At 38.8% G+C, this 20,538-nt stretch overlaps 1 protein-coding gene across 6 annotated transcripts in view; it reads right to left on the bottom strand.

Annotated features, from left to right (window-relative positions):
* Positions 1 to 19,478, bottom strand: part of LOC121524027 (ras/Rap GTPase-activating protein SynGAP-like) — a 76,030-nt gene extending 56,552 nt beyond the window's left edge. For 3 of the 6 annotated variants that reach the window (XM_041809193.1, XM_041809196.1, XM_041809194.1), the window contains exon 1: positions 14,472 to 14,875. In XM_041809193.1, the coding sequence (XP_041665127.1) occupies positions 14,472 to 14,736 (265 nt within the window). In that variant the 5' untranslated portion in view covers positions 14,737 to 14,875. Of the gene's footprint in view, positions 1 to 14,471; positions 14,876 to 18,288 lie in introns of those variants that run through there. The other 3 variants (XM_041809198.1, XM_041809197.1, XM_041809199.1) reach the window with 3 other exon arrangements.
* Between the last annotated feature and the right edge of the window lie 1,060 nt (positions 19,479 to 20,538).

The raw sequence follows: 20,538 nt of genomic DNA, 5'->3' as shown, positions 1-20,538 counted from the left end.
GCTTAGTGGAAACAGACCAAACACAAACGGTATGTAACACCACTGCCCTGGCTTTAAACAGAGGCTTTTTCGAGTCCTGCCTGCTGCTGTTTTCCCATGATTATTTTTTTGCCTGAACATTTCACTACTCCCAGGATACAAAAGTAGCTTAAGAATGTTTATATTTTCACACTTTGAAACTGGCACTTGGCATATTTGTTAACCACAAAAAACACTGCCTTCTTGCTAGCATTTCTCTATGCAGAAATCACTGCTTGCCCCTCATTAGGAATTATCTGCTTAAGTGTGCAAAGAGCCTATTCTGTTCAACAAAAACTACACTTCACTAGGTGTACTGATTAAAACACAATTTTACATTGATGGATGATTTTCACATAATGAGGGAGAAAAGCTGTTAAAAGTAGCATTCCAGGAGTACAGGTGGCCTGGTGGTTAGGTTGTGCCCCATGTATACAGGTGGCCCGGGTTCAAGTTTGGCTTATGGCTTTCACCACACTGTTCACTGTCCTATTCTAAATGAAGGTAAAATAATAATAATAACAATAATAATAATAATAATATTTAAAAAAGGGAAAAAAGTAGCCTTCCTGTTTTGTGCTGTATGAAACTTACAAAAAACTTTGGGATGACTTAGCATCAACCAGGATGGTCACTATTAACAGCTTTTCTCCATTGTTATGAGAAAGTCAACCATGAAGCAATAAAGTGGCTTACTGTTATATTACACCTGATGGAGTGCAGTTTATGTTATACAGAGTGTTTAATTAACAAAACAAGTAAGTCATGGAAGTGGACAGAGTGGAGAACTGACAACATTACAGGGATTTAGTTATGGGGGCGCAACAGAAGACACGGCTGGTGCCAGAGAATAATCCTGGTCCATCACAAGTAAGCAGCACAAAACATGAATGATCTAGCACCTCCCTGTAGCTGTTCATTTCCCCTTATGTAACAGTCTTTGACGTGACACCCAGTGTTTCCATGGTAACTGTAAACATGTAGTGTCTGTCAAGGTGGCTCTGTCATGCTGCCTGCCATGAGAAGAAATGGACTTTCACTACAACACAAAAGGAAAAACTTTTCTAGCTTTGGAAACTGCTGGCAATAGAAATGTTATGTAAGTACTCAACTACTAATAAGGAATCACAGGAGTAGTCATTTTTTTTTTAATAAATGTAGACATTTTAGATCAAAAACTGAACATACAGTATCTTTGACAAGAAATCAAACAGCAAACAAGTGTGAGGAATTCAAAAAGTACAGAAACATGGTAGAAGGTAACTATTGCCTTAGCCTGAAGAGCATGGAATTTCTCTGTTCATGTTTTAAAACCATGCTAAATTCACCTTTTATAATAATATACTGTGTTGCATTTTCTATTGTATATTTCCATACTGATGTAAGAATAAAATGTTAAGCACTGACTATAGATGAATCTCTTAAAAGGACCTTGGTGTTGCATTAAGCAGCCCACCTTTCCTTGTAGTAAAATTACAAATCCTGACTTGGTGAAGGCATAAAAAGTCAGTGCATTTTTGGGGCTGGTTAGGTGTAGGCGTGAGAAATTAAAAGGAAAGAGTTACAATAAGAATACAAGGATACTGGAGGTAGGATGGGGCAATGTGCATTCATAAGGTTAAAGAAAACAGACCTAAGGTGGCTAAAAGAATAGTTAAAAAGAGAGGTGAATGGTCTGCTTTAGGTGGAATACTGAAAGCTCCAAAAGGCCGATTCCTATATTCAGGTATTTCCACACTATAAAAACATACAAACATGCTGAAGTCTTTCATAGTGAACAATTTCTGCCACAGATAGCCTTAAATCTCACACACTTGGTCCTTTAAACACAAAAACGTGACAGTGTCTCGTGTCGGCATTCATCCTCCTCTTCTATTTTTGTCTGCGATTGATCCGGTGGAGCTATTTATTTAGAAATTACCCATTACCCACAGGAGCTGCTTTTTATCCCTCTGCAACAGAGAATCAAGACACTCTGTCATCCTATGATTTCTTTGCTCCCAAAGCCTGTAAATAGGCATCTCTCCAGGTCCTATTCTGAATCCCAGCTAATTGTTTGGTATCCATGGAAACAACACCAAGGGCTTCTACTTGAACTGAAGAAGATATTGGCACACAACAGTACAATAAAGATAACGAAAAAAAAAAGGCTGAGTTTATTCTGCACAGCACTGTGGTTGTGGTAACATGCATGTGAGCGAACTAATAAGACCTATCTGCTGCCCACGAGGTGAATCTTTCCAGCTGAAGGAAATGTTTCAGTTTCCTTTGTGTCTCATCAGAGGCAGAACAACATGCATCGATCGACTCACCCTGCAGAGAAACATGGAGCACACTTCCACTTTTTAACATCCCTGCCACTAAAACAGCCACCCGAAACATGTGGTGCTTTAAGTAAACGTGACACATTAGAACACATGGATGCGTTCACATGGCCGATTCTGAATGTAAATTGCTGTCAGGATGGAGTGTGTGGGTGGCTACAGCCTCTAGCTAACTGTGATACAGAGGGAGAGAAAGACAGAAAGAGGAAGACTGTGAGTGGGAGGAGGAGAAACATACTCAACCTTTAGCATATATCTCTCTATTAATACACATTTGGAACATTATCTTCTTAATAAATTGATTAGAGCTTTACTTTTTCACAGCATCGACTGTTTTTGTTATAGGCTGATAATGGACGATGTAAGTGCCAACCCTCAAAGTCAGTAATAGCAGTAACAAAAGGCAAATGTTAAAATTTGATAAACATAGAATCTGTCAAAAATACATTTTACGCTGTCTTAACACCTACAAAGATATATATAAAGGACATTTTAGAATCAGGTATACTGCCTGATTCACATTAAATAAACATACTTTATAAATGATATTAAATAGCCTAGTTATTATCTCTCCATGCACAGAGGCTCCTGTTCTCAAAGCTGGCTGCCAGGGTTCAGTTCTGGCCAATGGCTCCTTTCTCGTATGCAATTCCTTCTATGGCTGGGAAATGAAGAAGTGCAAAAATACTGCAGTTCCTCAACTGTCCACTTTCAGCTAACTGCAGACGCACAGGACATCACATATACACCCCATGTACAAATGTTTACAGTGTAAAAATGAATATGAGGGCCCAGCATAAAATAGCTGAGCAACAAGTTTCACAGCTTTTATGAGTTGAAGTGGGCCAACTTAATACTTTGTTCCTAATCAGCTGATATAAAATGCTTATAGCTAAAATGTCGAGTTAGCAGAAAATGCCTTCAATAGAAATATATTTATCGGTTGGCTTAACTACAATATTTGCACCAACTCTTTAAGCTGAGCACCCAAAATATGTTGGTTCAACGTAAATCTATGTGTTTACTTAGTATATGTCTTACATAATTTAAGAAACTTAACATAATGTGTTGTAACAACTAAGTTATCAAAAGTGCCGCCAATAATTCATGATTTGCTCACTCAACATCAATCAAGTAACATGAAAACTTTTCACACACAGACTGAGGCCCTGTCCACAAATTCAGAAGTATATGCAATTTTTTTTTTTTGTCGGATCGGCGTTTCATCCACACGGAACCAGCATTTTGGGAGGCTGTAAACGCTACATTTTGAAACCAGGTCCCAAAGTGAACAAATCTGTAAACGCTTACCGTTTCGTCTCCGTGTGGACAGACAACCTTATCTTTCTTGAAACGATTACGTCATAGATAGCATAGCTCACCTACGCCACATGTGTGAGTCGAACCAAAACAACAATGGTGGATTACAGATTTGTGTTCATGCTGCAGAAGATATTGAGCTTATTATGCCTTTTACAGCAAAATCTCATGCTCCTTTACCACCACTGAGAACAGTATACACCAGATGTTCTTAAATCCAACGCGGAGAACAAACAGAAGGGCAATCAGGAGAAAATTTGTGGCAGTTTTTTTTTTAATCTTCTTCTCTCTTATGGTGCATTTCCGTGGAAGTGTTACGGCACCACTTATAGGCTTAGCATGGACATGGACATTTTCCTGAAATGATCCTGTCTTTACAGAAAAATTTTTCAAAACAAAATGGAAATATATTGTTTTCGTCTCCATGTGGACAAGGCCTGAAAGGCTGCCCTGTCCAACAGGGATTCAAACCAGGAATGTGTGGCAGCAGTGCTAAGCCCCGCACCACTGTACAGCCCAACCTCATTGGATGTTTATGCAAATTTTCCTCCTAAAATGCATGACCATGATCCCCATGCTTGCTAGCAAACCACTGTAAGTCCTAAAACTAACAAACAGCCATGTCCTAAGACAAAGTAATTGTTTCCAAGTGTCTTTCATGGTCATAATTATAGATCAACAATTTCTTCAATACTGAGAATACTGATAAATCAAGTTTAGTGTTGGTTCAGTCTGGAGGACTAGATTCTCCATGCTGGTTTAATAGTTGAACAGAGCTTTATATTTTCAATACTCTGAGCTTGTTCAGCACATTTCTTTCTTGTTCGCATTTCTTATTTTACACATATCTAATTTTATTCCGATATGCAAACTGCTACATCAAGTACGAGAACAAATACATCAACTGTATCCCACCTTGGGAATGATAAAGTTTTTCTGATTATGTTTTTGCAACTAAAACTTTGGTTTGTTGATCATGCTATAGAAAAGTTAATGGATAGAAAAAGTCCTTCACTTTGGGGAGTAAATAAATTTACATACTGAATTTAATGGAAACAAATCCTATAAAAATGTCTGTCCAAAGAAGTTTATGGCTCTGGAAATTGGAATATTCATAAACTTCAAAGACAATTCCCAAAGAGGTTGAGGCAGCACTGGTTGAAAATGATTCCAGTAAGTGTATACATTAATGTACACGCAGGATATTTGTATGAGAGGAATAGTTGTTGTCATCTTTGTTTGTTGGCTTGAAGATGCCCCCTTAAGAAGTTGCTACACTTTCTCGCATATAAAAACTGCTCACAGCTCTACATGGGTCAACATGTCAACAAAGTTATCTTGTAGGTTTGACTGCCAACTCAACTGATGTCTTAGTCTAATGAAGGACAAAGCTTGGACTGAAAATCCAAAAACTAATCCCTTCAGGGAACATGCTGGGACAGTTCAATGGTGTGAGGAAAAGAAGGTCTGTGTATTTAAGTGGCTTTTAAAAGCTGCACATAAGCATACAGCAGATAATCACTAGAACTTTATCATTTTAATGCACTGATTTAAACGCAAAGTTTGACCAGGATTTATACTTTTAGCTACGCTGCTTTGCATCTTATTGAAAACAAACTACTATTCCGAGCACTAGAAGCACCTCTGAATATTACTTTCATTTATTCATGATATGAATCTTGATTTTTTTAAACATACTTGATAGGATTGCTTACCCTGATGGGTGTCCTTTTCAGACTCTTACATCTCACATTCACATAAGTCATGTCATTGAAAGTTGGAGCTGAAGCTAATAAGGAAAACTGAGTGAGACTGCCCTTGCAGTGTCAGAGCATTTCAGTTTATCTTGGAGTGACAGGGATTCCAGGAACAGATTAAACACACACGCACATGCACACGCACACATAATCCTCGGTATGTCTGGTCTCTAGCATCTGACAACGAGAAGCCCCTGGTGACTCACAGGCAGGCCTGTTTGGGGCAGATTTTGCATTCATGTCATATGGAAGCCACCATAATTACCATAATACAATTAGTAAATACTGTTCATGTCAGCGACAGGCTGGTAATGAACACTGGGAATTTATAAAGTTCTAACATCCACAATATGCCCAGAAGAGAAAAAGTATTCCAAGGTGTCCTAATTAGATCCTAATTGAATGCTGTTGTGAGCATGTGTACTTCTGACCTTACTTTAAATATAAAAATAATATAACCTGTGGTTAAACATTAGGAACTAGAAAAGCAATCTGAGAGCGCAGACCTCCGCCATCAGCCCTATCTCCCAATAGTGAAGAATCCTTTAAAAACATTCCTGGATCCAGAGGGTGATCCAGATCACTCCCAAAATCTAATTTGCCAATTACTCCCTCCCCGGTGAGGTGGAGACACGGTGAGGCAAAGCATTGGCTTTGCTATGTGTGGAAGTCATGGCAGAGGGTGAATATTCCTCTATTCCTCCCAGCATTGTGAGTATTCTCGCTACAATTCGCTGTCTTTCTCTCTGTTACGCTCTGACTCGTCTCCTCCACCAGGCGTGTGTCTTTCAAACTGTATACACTCCCAAACTTTGAATAAGTTACTCATGTCCGCCATCTCCTGGTGTAAAGTGGTAACAGCACAGACCTCTGCCATTAGCCGTATCTCCCAATAGTACAGAATCCTTTAAAAAATTCCTGGATCCAGACGGTGATCCGGATCACTCCCAAAATCCAATCAGTTCTTCCTCATGCCATTTCTGACATTTCCTGAAAATTTAATGAAAATCCATCCATGACTTTTTGAGTTACATTGCTAACAAACAAACAAACAAACAAACAAACAAATCCATCTGATCACATAACCTCCTTGGTGGAGATAAAAATCGATGGGATCTGATTTTTTGAAAATTATAGCTGTAAGGAGAATGCTGGGTCAAAAAATGTCTCGTGCTCTGATTTTGTAAGTTTATGTTTAAGTTTTAAGTTTGTGTTGAATATATCCTTACATCCAAAGTAAAAAATGTATTATTATGATAGTCAAACTATACATTTCTTAAAACATATTAATTAGGTGAATTTTAATTTATAGAAATGAGTAATCATGTTATCTAATTTAGGGCTGAACGATTTGTTATAACAATCTAATCGCAATTTCTTCCCGCAATATTGCAACTGCGATTTAGTATGTGATTATTTAGGTTCGTCCTTTTATGTGCTGTTTAACAAACATAAGCAAGAAATCATTCTATATTATAACAAGTATAATATTAGGTAAGTTAAACTTAAGATATAGATCTATGATTTAGAAAAAGATATCTTACAGCGATTTTAGCTCGTATAGCCAATTTGATATAAATTGCTATACTTAAGGGGTTGATAATTTCTCATATTATTCTCATTTTGATGAAGAAAAATAAATACATGAGCAAGAAATGTAGGATTTCCGTAAAAAAAAGACTCTTGAATGTTTGAATAATGTGTAAAGCATAAAAAAGAAAAAAATATTGTATCAAACTGGTATTGTGACACTTTTCAGGTTAAAGAAATGCACTGTCTGCAATTTGAAAGTTGATGCATGCCAAATTGCAATTTAATCTAATTTGCGATTAATTACCCTGCCTTAATCTAATTGCATTTAAAAACTTATATTTTGTTTCTCAAAAAAGCACAATTTGGGGATCAGGAGTACTTTATGAACTTGACTTTAAGGCTGCTATACCTCAACTTGGACTAAGCAGTAGGAGACCGCTTCAGAGTTCTTACTTTGTGAATGACATTATTTTACGCTGAAATACATAATGAAATATGCAGGAGTGCATGTACAAAATGACTCATTGACATTCAGTGATCCACAGTTAATGCCTTCAGCATTTGCACTTTGCAGGAGTCCCAATTTATTGTGGAATAAATTTATGTGTGAGAAATGGACTCGAGGTTAACAATTATGCTACAAGAGTTTCTCAACAAACTGTTCTTTGTACTTTATTAAGTTAAAGACACTGTAATTACTGTTTGGACAGAAACGTGCTTTTATTATGAAAGAAAAATGAGGAACTTCTGGTAGTTTAAGAGATACATGATTAGTTTAAACATGGAAGAAAGTGTTCCTATACCATTGTTTACTTCCCAGTACTGATTCCAACACAAGATTGCTGGGTATCCTCTGATATCAAGTACCGATCCGAGACTGGCACATCCTTTTAGCCCTACAGTGACCTCAGAACATGGCTCAGCAAATAGAATCCTATATATACAGCCTTTCTGTGATACTGAAAGATGTTTTTCCTGCTATTTATTGTGAGTTTTACATCTAAATATTGGAAAGACAGTGACACAGAGGGCCACATCACAGGCTCTTTATCTATCTTTCTCTCCATTATGCGCTATTCAGGCCATATCCATAATGATCTACATGTTAAAGCATGAGCTGTCACAGCATGACATGATGCGCAGCAACCTGCCCCTGGTTGACGGCCCCTCTAAAAGCCTTCTAGCTAGCTGCAATCAATCATAAAAAAAAAAAAAAAAAAAAAAAAGGATAAAAAGACATTCAATATCAGTTCTAGTGGTGTGGATTTAATCTTTTAAGTCCCCAAAAGGTCCCAAGGGCCAGCTTGCTAGAAATGCTACCGTAAGGGCTATGAGGGCATGGATAGCATCATTGTAATAGCTAGCTTCAAGAGGAAAAAAAGTGATTCATGGTTCAATAGTTACATAACTTTTAATAACCTGTGTTACTTCTTGTTGTATACAACAACACCAGCCTGGAAGGGTGTTTAACAAACTACCAGATCAGCGCATAAGCACATGTACACATCAAAACCAGTCCACATTTTCAGCAGTATGATGTATTTCTGATAAGAATCGGAACAATGCTAGAAAAAAGGTACTTTAACAGACATTAAATGAATGAAGGCAGCCAAAGGGAAAGGTAAAAGGGTCATATGTTGGATATTCAAGGTGCAGAGTACCTATAACTTGTCCACTAAGGCTCTGTACATTTTTTAAGTGAAATGAGATGCTCAAAGGCGCAGTAGCACCCTTATTTAACATTGCTGTGGGAGGGTAAAGATGCCACGGCGAGTAGGTAGCATCCAGCTGTGGTTCTACTATAGCAGGTTAAAAACAGGACACCTATTAAGACAAAACAGCAGCAATCAATGCAATTTTGATAAACTGAATGCAATTTAGAACCTTAATTGCCATTAATATCTAAAGACCTTATTAATCAATTAAATTTTTGCTCCTGAAAAATGTAGTAAGTTTTTTGTTGAATTTTCAAATCAAAAATATCAATTTACTAAATGATTCTCACTTTAACTGCTTATGTATACAACATTTTAGAAGTTATTATTTCACAGCCCACACTCAATCATCTGGAAGCAATACCACATAATAAATACATTAGTACCCCGGTTGTTTAATATCATCCCATATTTCCTAACTTTCAGTACAAATGTGTAAAAAAAATAAATTTTAGAGGTGCTTTAAGATTTAGTAAATCTATTCTTTTATATTATTCATATTTCAATTTCTTTTCCTGAACCATGAATTTATTTGAGTGCCAGTCTTTTATGTTTTTTTGCAAAGGCAATTTGTTTACATAATAATTAAATACTTCTGTCGTCCTTAACTCAAAATGTGGGTATAAAAGATCATTGATTTTTACTGTGATTATTGCTCTTTTGATTTGAACTTGTTGAGAAATTTCTTGAATTTAATCTACAAAACCTTTGACAAACAGCACAAGAGGAAAGCAAGAAAATCTATTTTGTTTTTAATTTGTGCAAATTGACTCATCAAGCCATCACTTAACTCAAGAAGAGCTAGTGAAAGAAAACAAATGCCAACTGCCAAAGCACATCGGGTCAAAGATGGTTCAACTGCCATCTTAAATTCATCACAGCATCACAGCTGTTAAAAACCACAGAAAGGTCAAATATGTTCAGAAAGTTAAGGCTGTTCATTATCTATGAGCTTTCCAAACAATCAGCTGGCATGACTGACAGAAGCAAAACCTCAATGCATCAGCCTTGCTGCTCCTTGACAGGCTGGCAGCGTCGCCTCAGGGGGTTTGACATGGTCTAAGTGTGAGCAGGGGTTTACTGAACACAGAATGGGATTGGAGATGCTAAGTACACAAAGAAATGTACACAACTCACACATTTAGCTGCTTGATGGTATTACATCATGTCTTACAGTGGGTCCAAACATCAAATTATTAAATGTCAAAGTGTTCTGCTTCAGGCTATAAATCACAAAACTGATTAAGACCTAAAAGAGAATGAAACACTACTGTTTCTATATCTGACAGACCATAACAGTAAAAATATGGAGGGATTAAAAGTTAAAACAACATATCTGATGACATGTCAGCTATATTCAAACAAGAGCTATTGTTAGCATTCAGCCACTTTGTGCTAATGGAGCTGTTAGAGGCCAAAAGGCAACAAGCAGTAAAATAGCCAGGGAACCCAGACATATTTCATGTTAAAACAACATTATGTCCCATTTATTAAGGCACAATCAACAGCAACCATTAGCAGGCTATTTCACCACTTACTGCTAAAATCACCTTTAGCTTAAAGCTATTAACAAATTAAAGTATAGCTCACTTTGTAAAAGAAGGTTTTAATCTCTAACCTGTGTAAATTAGCTCTGAATTTTCACGTTAGCTTGGAAATGGTGAATGCTAACATTAGCTATACCCAGAAGCAGCTAATCTGCTCTCAAATCTGTGTTTAGCTTATATTTTCAATGTAACTACAATAGAGCTGTTAGCTGGGTCGAGGCTAAAAAGACAGTCACTGTGTCACAAATTGCACATTTATGTACAAAATACTAAATATTTCTAGTGCATAAGTGCACAAAGTGGGCCCAAACAGAAAAAGCTGACAACTCAAATGCAGTATACTTCCAAGGTACTCAAAAATGTCCAAGAATTGAGCGTGGAAAAATCAAGCAGCCTTCGGTCCTGAAAAATTAAGCCAATGCGGAAGTCCGAAACATAGCAATACAGCGAGTGTCTACTTGAGGCTGGCTGCAGGAATACAGGAAGTCACGTACACAACACGTTTTAAAAGCCGTTTTTTACACTAGAAATAAACTGGTTTACAGCCTGGTTTAGAAACAAAAACGTGTCTCATTAGCTAATGCCTTCATGTCCTCACACTGTACAGGGAGTGCATTTTTTTGCACCACAATCATTTTGATTATATTGAGGAAAAACCTCACTGCGCACTGATTGGCGCGTCTCATTTGACAGATAGCTTGACATGCAGAAGCTACCTATCTGTCAACCAGATGCCAGCTAACTAGCTGACAGGAAGTCGAGGTCAGTGGGCGGGCTGTTAGGTTGATCCAAAGTTTGGTTGAGACAGTGATTTCAGTATGGAAGTTGCTGCAGATTGGCTTCAAAAGCTGTCTGAGTCTGCCTATTGTCATCAAGTGGCTGACGTCACACAGGCTTTGTCCAATTCTTGTTAGTCAATGGGAACAATGGACACATCGCGCCCTCAAAGACTACTTGTCAGTGATGTGGCTGATGCTGTTATGTTAGCATGCTAGCACACTAGATAACTTAAGTATATGCCAGATACACTATATTGCAAAAGTATTCACTCACCCATCCAAATAATTGAAATCAGGTGTTCCAATCACTTCCATGGCCACAGGTGTGTAAAATCAAGCACCTAAGCATGCAGACTGTTTCTACAAACATTTGTGAAAGAATGGGTCGCGCTCAGGAGTTCAGTGAGATTAGCTCAAAAACAGTGCATTTGGGGATGGCCCCTTCCTGTTCCAACATGACTGCACCAGTGCACAAAGCAAGGTCCATAAAGACATGGATGAGAGAGTTTGGTGTGGATGAACTTGACTGTCCTGCACAGAGTCCTGACCTCATATTAAACCCTATGGGTTAAGAATGGGACAATATTCGTCAAATATCTGTCAAAAATTGAATATAATCGCCTAATGTCAGTTAGGCATCTGTTAAAAAAAAAAAAAAAAAAAAGAAGTTGCACTATTTGGGCTGATACTAAGCCATGCTTTTTACTGCATGTACATGTACTGTAATACACTACACACTTCTCGACACTGTGTCCAAACAGTATGAGAGCATCTGGTATTGCATTGCATTTGCAGAATTTCATGCTAGCTGTCCACACAACACATCTGTTCATTCTATTTCCTGTACATTTCAGTCTCTCTTTGTAAAAAGGTGAAATTTAGAGTTTTTAATTCAAATGTGGAGAAAAGGTGCTGGTGCCTTATTTTAGACTAGTCTTTAACAGCTCTGAGTGGCATAGCATTTCTTCTGTGTTCACAAAGTTAGAGCATAACATTTTAAACACAAGTATGCTATCTCCACTGTGTAAGACAAGCTAACAAGCTCTGTTGAGTGAGGAAGGTTAAAGAAAATAAAAGAAATATTCCTGTCCAGCACATCTGATGCCTCTTTCTCTTTCCTTGTTTTTTGCCTGCATAAATGCAAGTCACAGAGAGGAAAACAGGATCAAGGCAACAGGAGGAGAAATGGTGCGCTGTGTTGAGCCCAGTTCAGACCAAAGTTTTTTGTGATGCAACGAGACTGTTTAGAACATGACGGGGGACAGCTGCAGCAGTGAATCAAACCAGTCAATGGGAATTTCCTGAAATTTAGTTAGTCTAATCATAAACAGCTGATTTTTTTTGGACGTTGCAAGCGGATGCATGTGGAAACAGAAATCTTATTTTGATAGGCTACAAAAGCCTATAAATTTCTGTTCAAAGTAGATTATTTCAAGAGATAAAATTATGCTATGAAATTTGGAAATGATTTCATCTTTTTTTAAAATAAAGTTTTCACACAGAAACTTCAGCCCGATAAGCACCCCTGTCCCCCATCAGCCGCACGTAGGCAGGAGGTGCAGCGCTATAAGAGCAAAGATTAGAAATTTAAGGCAGTAGGAGCCAAATTATTGCTTTCATCAGATATCTTAGGCATAACGAGACTGAGCTACAAAGCATTTGTGTTCTCATGTGCCTTTAAATGATGTGATGTGATGACAAAGGGTATTTAGTGATGAATCACCCACATACAGGATTCATACAGCCTGATATAATGACTTATCATCGCAATAAAACACAGAATAAAACGGTGAATGTGCAGTACTGTAGAGGGTCAAAGGCTTTATTCATTTGGGGTTGTGCCAACTGACATTTGATACTTATTTCAAATAAAACAGGCAAATACAAGACAGCAGAGACAGCTATATTACACAGTTACTTAAGAAATCAATCACTTTATATCGAGTGACTGAGAAAAGTGTTGCTATAGACATCATCATCTCCCACAGGTGCAGTGGTGTGAACAGAAAGGGTTTAAGAATGTTGCAGGGCATTCCGTTGCAAGTAGTTGCAAGTTTCAGCCCATTTAGATGCCAGTCTTTGGTCTGAACTGGGCTTTAGGCTGTTTAAGTCTGCATCCTTCAAGATTTATTCAGGCTTTCTTTTAAATGAAACTTTAAGAGGATAAACTTGCTCCTTCAAAAGCACTAAAAAAAGGTAAAAGCCTGAAAAGCTGAGCTAAAAGGGACAAGTAACATTCCTGACAGTGTTTAAACATGTAATCAAGTAAATATTAAATGCACAGAAGAGTTCAAGCGGCAGGATTTGAAAGCAGAGGTGGGTGGAGGGGTTGAGGAAGCAGGGGCAGTGTGGGCGCCAGGAAGCCACGGGAAAGAACCTGATCTCTGCTTGAGAACGGGCAGATATTTTTGGAGGAACATAAACAAAAAAGTGGCTACAGTTTAACCAAGATTTCTCCAGGCTAAAGCACCATTTAGTGAAAAAAAATATGAAATGAAAAGTGAACACAAGAATGTAACAACCAATCGAACAACCAAAGTGCAATCTCTCCGTCACGCGTGGCTTCCAGAATTCCCAGCATTCTCTCTCCTGCCGGTCCTTCTGCCTGCCTGCATGTGTGTGCGCAAGCCAAGAGGAGTGTGGCCTAGTTACCATAGGAACATGATAGTAGCTTGTGCAATGCTCTCCGTCAAACTGCCTTCATTTTTACTAATGTGTTCAGAAGCATTATTGTGAGCTGTCCTTGAAAATGAGCAGACCGTAATTAAAGAGCTGAATATTTCAGAAATCAATAACAAGCACTAATCTGAAGCTCATGACACTTTTTTCTTTAAAACATTTCCCTGTACATAACACATCTGAATTAATGTATATTTTTCCACAATAAACTGCTTTATGTTTATTTTTTAAAGCTGTGGGGTGTAATGTTTTAAATGCAACAACAGATTTACAAGCTGCGCTAACTCACAGAAAATAATTTCTCTCCTTGTCCCTGGAGGGAGCAGAAATTGCTGCTTTCATCTGGGAAGTGAAGAGAGCATATTGAGGAGGTAGATTCAAGAGTGTATCAAAGCTAGTGTAAAAGGCAAATGACGCTATCAAACCAGGAGGATGTCAAAATAAAACTCTGGGAGTGTGACAAAGCAGGGCTCACGGGGTGAGAAATGCTCCGCTGGAGGACTGAGCGGTAAAATATCCTCAACATATCGAAACACCTTTGTAACAATTTCATAGCAGTAAAAAGGAGTGGAAAGCCATGGCAGGGGGGAAAAAGAGCAGGATGTCACAGCTGAGGCTTGAGTGTACGTATGTTAAACCATCCATTAACCATTGGCCACAGTGGCGGGAACATAGAAAAACATAGATATAACAGAGAAAATCATGTTGGAGCGAGACAGACGGGAGAAACAGCTACAGGGAGGTCAGAGGACAGGAGGAAAAAGAGGATATCCATCAGTGTGGGGCCAAACTGACTCACTTGGGGTTAAAACTCCAGGTCCGCCACAGCAAACCTCCGCTTGACCAACCAACCCAAACTGAGACTGATGTGGCAGCCACGACTTTGAAGATGTGTCCATGCAGCTATATGGCATAGACACAAGGTTTTCTCTTTTAGTCTCTAAGATTAGAGACTTCAAACAACAATGACATGATATTTTGTCCAAAAAAACAAATAAAACCTTTCTGTAAATATGAATACAAATTAAATAGACAATAATAATGAGTAAGTGTATTCGTCTCATTTCTAGCCCAAGCTATTTAACTTCACTCATTTTAAGCCACATTCACCTGAAAAGTCTATTTAAACATCTTATATCGAGGTATAGGGGTGACTGCGTCTTAGTGATAGAGTTGGTCGTCTCTCAGCTGTAAGGTCAGGGGTTCGACCACCATCTCCTGCAGTCATAAGGGATGTGTCCAAGATATTTAATCCCTATTTCCTCTCAATGCTGCATCAGTAGTGTGTGAATGTGAATAAATCCTGATGGTCATTCTAGATGGCAGCCTTCATCATTAAAGTGTGAATGTGGAGTGAATGGTTGTGAATGGGGATGCACATGGTTAGCTGGCTAAACTGCTAAATGTTGGACAGCAAATTAGCCGGCACAAGAGTCTGTTAAACTAAATGCCCATCCTGGTCAAATGCTCTTTCAAAACTGTAATGAAGCCTCTTGCCACTAGTAGCTGCTGTAGCTTCAGTTAAAGGCTGCTGCCTTCCTGCTAGAGCTGCCTCCCACCACTTCACCGGATGTAAACATGAGACACTTAGCAACAGCTTAACATGTTGTAAGAACAGTGCAGTATGGTGGTATTTTGTACTAGAAAATGGGAATAAAGTTGTATGTAGACTGTTAAGGGTTACACTCACACATATCTACTCAACCGAAGTGATGAGTAGCCACTTAAGCATGATCTTAATTTACAAAGAGGAAAGGAAGGCTAGCAGAGCTAAATGCTAACTTTAGCCAAAGTCTATTCAGTGTCAGAGTTGGACTAGAGAGGGGCTTTACAAGCTCAAATCCATTTTACCATTCACCAAACACCAAAAAACAAGGCAATCACTGCTTGTAATAAGTGAAAATACATTATGGATGCCAGTGGAGTACGTGGAATTTGGGGGTTATTTTTTGTGTTTTGTATGAATTTGAATAAAGTGTTCATCCATGTCTATAAGGTGAATGTAGCTTAAAATTAAAGACGGAAATTAGATTTTGTGACCAGAACTCAGACTAATTCACTTGCTTCAATTTGATTTTTTTTTTTTTTTTTGCCATGTAAGAGGAATCTCTGAGGATTATGGCTTAGCCTAAAAATCAGCAAGAGGTGTTGTTGAACAACCATCTATTCTTGGCAAACTATCATCAGGTATTAAAACAATAAGCCTTGAATGCAAAGGTAACACAAAGGATGTGATATTAAAAAACACAGATTAAAAAGTGTCAATTTTCATAATTTCTTATAACAAGAATACCACCATGAAGAAAAATGTGCCTGTATTGGACTTATTTAATTTGTATCAGCAGCAAAGTTCAACTTTACATAGCTGCCTTTTAAAGCCCTGTGAGCTAAATGTCATGATGCTGCTCAACCACAAGCTGTTATTATGATTAATTGATTAGCATTCCTACTGACACATCAGTTTTTAATATTAATCTTTTCTATTCCTTCTTCTCTGAGTGGAATTGAAGGTCAGTTTAGTCACAAAACAGCAAACAAGTAATAAATAGGTCATTCAGAGAGGACATTTAGATTACATGGAAAGATAACTAATGGTTACTGTCATATTAAATGCTTTTAGTCAGACTGTTATAGCTATAATGGCTACTTCTTTATAGAAACAGATTAATAGAAGGATGATGTGAGGAAAGGTTTGTTTAACAGTTCTGCAGGAGAAAACAGATGAATATTAGGAGGTAGTTTGTTGTTAGGCTGGTTAAGTGTGAACACAGGCTCAGGATGGAGAGGAATCACCAGAGGGGTAAAATATCTTATGCTCTCTCTGTTGGGTTGTCGAAAAAAGAAATGGGGAAGGGAAAGACAATTCATTGCCCGAGGCTAAAGAAAACAATTTGAGAAGATTGCAGGACAGGACAGGAGCACTCTGCATTTTTTTTTTCTTTTCAGAAAATTCAAACAGACTGTCAAAGCCTCTCTGTCCTTGGCAGCAGGAGAAAGCTCCCACCATGCGTTGCATTGAAGATGGCTGAAGAGCAGCAGAATTATGATGGACAAACTTGGTGTTGGAGTCAAATTGGCTCGATACCGACTGTCAGGCTCCCAGCTGACAACTGTGGCAGAACGGCAAGGAGTCTAGATTCAAATCAGAAGGAACCAAAAAAGATTAATAGATGTCTATGACGCTCACTTTTCTATTTCAGCTAATATAACAGTGTAATTCCAAGGCTAACATATGAGATATCTTATAGGCTTGTTATAAAGAGAGGGGGTGAGGAAATCCTCCAAGAGCCAATGAGTCAGAGTGAGCTGGACTTATCTCATTCTATCAAGTGTGCAGCCGCAGACATTTCATTAACTGGAGATCTTCTCTCTCCACTGCGTAAAAGGACTGATAAGACCAGAGAATACAGGACTCCACAGTGCAATATCCAGTGCCTTTAAGTTAGTGTGCTGCATTACAGAGCATTCAAACATCATTATTAGTAAAATAGCACACTGACTTCTGTGGAAAGTCCAGTGAAAGAGGGACAAGTTTTGTCAAAATGGTGCCTTTAGTGACAACAACCATGTTACAAATGTGCAGTGCAGCTACATTTTTATCAAGTATTGTTGTTAACGAAACCTCTTAAGTTTATTTTGTTTGAGCTCAGATGTAAGACAAATAAAAGAATAAGCACTACATTTATCTGATTTGCATACTCCAGGTCTCTGAGCTTCCCTGTGGACCGTGCAGGTGTTTAACATGCAACAACCAGAGACAGCTAATTAACAGACTATACATCTGAATAAAATCAGCTCAACATGGTGAGTAGTCCTTCACAGAAGATGAGTCTTAATCCATTTGGCTCTTACTATAAATTAACCTATCAGAGGAGAGGGGCCTTTTCAAGGCCATAATGTAAAGTTCTTTTGAAAAAAAGCATGAGGAATGAAAAATGTAGATTGGAAAATAATACTGCCTTTTGTGTCCTGCTCTCATATACAGTGTAACTTCTATTATATATGAGTATAAAATACAAGTAGTAGCACATGAGACAAAGTGAATTGATGTGACGTCTGAAAAGCATGTGCACAAGTTTGCTATTTTGTGCAGCTTTCCACTAAACTTTCATGCAAATTTGAATCCAAAATGTGTGTGCCGTTTTATGGAAGAGAATAAAAATGACTGCTGAACTTGAGGTCTTTCATCCTGCAAGGAAACTGTCATCACTTCACACAAGGCAAACCTCCATAAATGGTCTTATCACATTTCCATCAGCCCAATGAAAGCTGAGGGGGCAGCGTCACAGGAGAGCGAGCTAATCTGAACAGCAGCTCATTTAGCTTCTCTGCTACAGTCCCCTCAAGGTTTTGTTCAAATTAACCACAAAAAGTTGTTCTTTAAGCACCTGTTATACATTTTAAGTCCCTCTTTCACTGAACTCATCACAGGGTTCACCCAGCCTGCAATGCATCACAGACCCTGAACCTGATGGTGATGAGTTTCACCTCAGCATCCGCAGATGGTTCAGACTCTGCTGCCTGAACACCAGGGACATTTCCTTACAGAGATGAGGCCAATATTTCAGTCATACATTGTCACTTTACTTGCCCACCCCCATGTGTGAAACACTCACCCAGAAACACAGGACTTCCTGGAGACGAAATGTTGACAGCTTAGTTACATCTGTGGGTACAGACGGACTCTGGTGGGCTTCCCTGGCACTTAGGAAGGAGCTGAGGTTCCAGGTGCTTTTCGGGGCAAAGGTAGGATCAGTTTGTGCTAACCTGAGAGACGGATTCCAGATAAAACGCCAGTGGTGTCCTCAGTTAGATGTATTTCAATCATTAGGGCCAATTAGCTGTGTTCAAAGTGTGCAGCAGCTTCCTTCCAGGTCTCACCTATGCTGCAGTGTGTCCATAAATGCCTCTGTCAGGTGTATACTAGGCTCCTGTCACCTTCAGCTCAGTCCATCAGTGGAGCCAAGGCTTTCCTCTGGGCTGTGTAGTGCAGCTCAGCAGCTCTCCTTTGCTTCTCCTGCCTCTTCTCTTCTTCCTCGACTCCCTGTCTCCCAACTCTGTTACAATCTTGGATCCCGGTGCAGTTTCCTCGGTAATAAAGGCAATCTCCTGTGGGAACGGGTTTTGTCATCTTAATTGTTTGTTCTGGGCGCATGTGACTCCAAACAGCCCCTGCGTCGCTTTATGATCTGGGAAAACAGATGAACTCCTGTTAGCGCGTTTGGTTTAACGATCCACAGAGCCAATTAGTTCATTAGGATTCACTTGTATGAGCATTTAGAAACACTCTGCAGAGATAAACGATGCATTGACTGATTCTGTTAGCTTACAACTACTGTGAGCTGCACATTAATAACGGCCAATGCTAATAATGATGAAGATGATAAGCCTGAGGGCTAAGCCAACTCTGTCCACACAAACCTACTGCACATTACGCGCACTAAAACAAAAAAGGCGCAAAAAATAACATCCAAAAAGATATTTACAGGCAGAATCCCGATGATGTGAAGCCGCATCTGATCGATATTTGATTTATGCACATTTTTGACGTGCTCCTTCTGCTTCAGCTCGTGTGATTTAATATTGAAAGCGTCTGTAGTTCACCCTGCGTGACACAACGACGTCCCCACAATCCAGGAATTCATAACGATGCAACGAGAGGGGGGAATCCGGTGCCAAAATTGTAGCTGTGTCCTTTGCGCTCGTGCAGTCCGTCCGTCACACCTAATTGTGTTTTAACGGCAGTGCGTTAAGGAAAAAAAAGGTGCTCGGTAAACGGAGAAGTCTCTCCCTTGAGGGCGGAGATAGCGCTCGAGATAGACAGAAACAGAAACCAACGCCTCCAAAGGCAGGCAGTCCTCCCCGCGCTCGAGCATCTCTGGAGTTTGTAGCATCCGAAAATAACACGAAGCGATGACGGCCGGACGCCCACTGTGCAGAGTGATTAACGATGGCAGTGAGGCTGGGGACTATAACAAAGTTCACCTAAGTTACTTCTACCTCGGGTTTTAAAGAAAATTTCTAACCGACTCTTAAAGCAGGGGTGCTGCTCCTTATAAATTCTTGAATTTAACAATCTGACATGTCCACTACTTTTCTCAGCTGATAAAGCTTGGAAAACTGATTAACTGGATCATAAAACACGCCATACTTGAGACGCTGCTGGTCATGCAAACAACCTTTTAAATACTCTGAATAATTGCCAGTTTTTTAAACTACAGAAGCCCCAAAATGCATCTTTACATTCTTTTACTCAGTTTTTCCATTTTGGTACAATAAGTTGAATTTTTGCACTGAAATGTCTACATCAGCCCAATTAAACATGATAAATACTCATTAAACTGTTATTATTTTTACCTGAGCACTTGCATTACCTCAAACATGCCAAGAAAGTCTAGCTATAGACTCTCAGACCACTATTTGCACCTGCAGACCCTTGCTGAGAGACCCGCCTCTGTCAAGACGGGAATACACTCTAACTTACAAAATAAAGTCGAATTAAACCTCCAGTTAGGGTTACAGTAGGGCTGGGATATCCAAAGCTAAAAGTTAAAAACCTGACTTACAAGACCTTATTTAAAATATTTATTCAAGTCAACTAAGTCTGCTTACAGAAAATCATTGTCTTCTATGAAACACTAACCCAGCTAATGTAGCTAAAGCTAAAGCTAGCAAAGCTATGTTAGTGTTATGCTTCGTTTGCTAAAGCTCACCTGAAATCCTTAAAACTACTGAAAGAAGCCAAGCACAAAAGCTTTACAACAGCCTCAAAGACTTACTTGCTGAACTGAAACAACTGAAACAAACATCCCTTGCACATTTATGTTATGTTTTATCTGCCTTTTCTTTAACCGCATCTGTTTGGA

This window comes from Cheilinus undulatus, linkage group 16, assembly GCF_018320785.1.
Source record: "Cheilinus undulatus linkage group 16, ASM1832078v1, whole genome shotgun sequence".
In the NCBI taxonomy this organism is placed as follows: Eukaryota; Metazoa; Chordata; class Actinopteri; order Labriformes; family Labridae; genus Cheilinus; species Cheilinus undulatus.
This window is presented reverse-complemented; position numbering and strand designations above follow the sequence as displayed.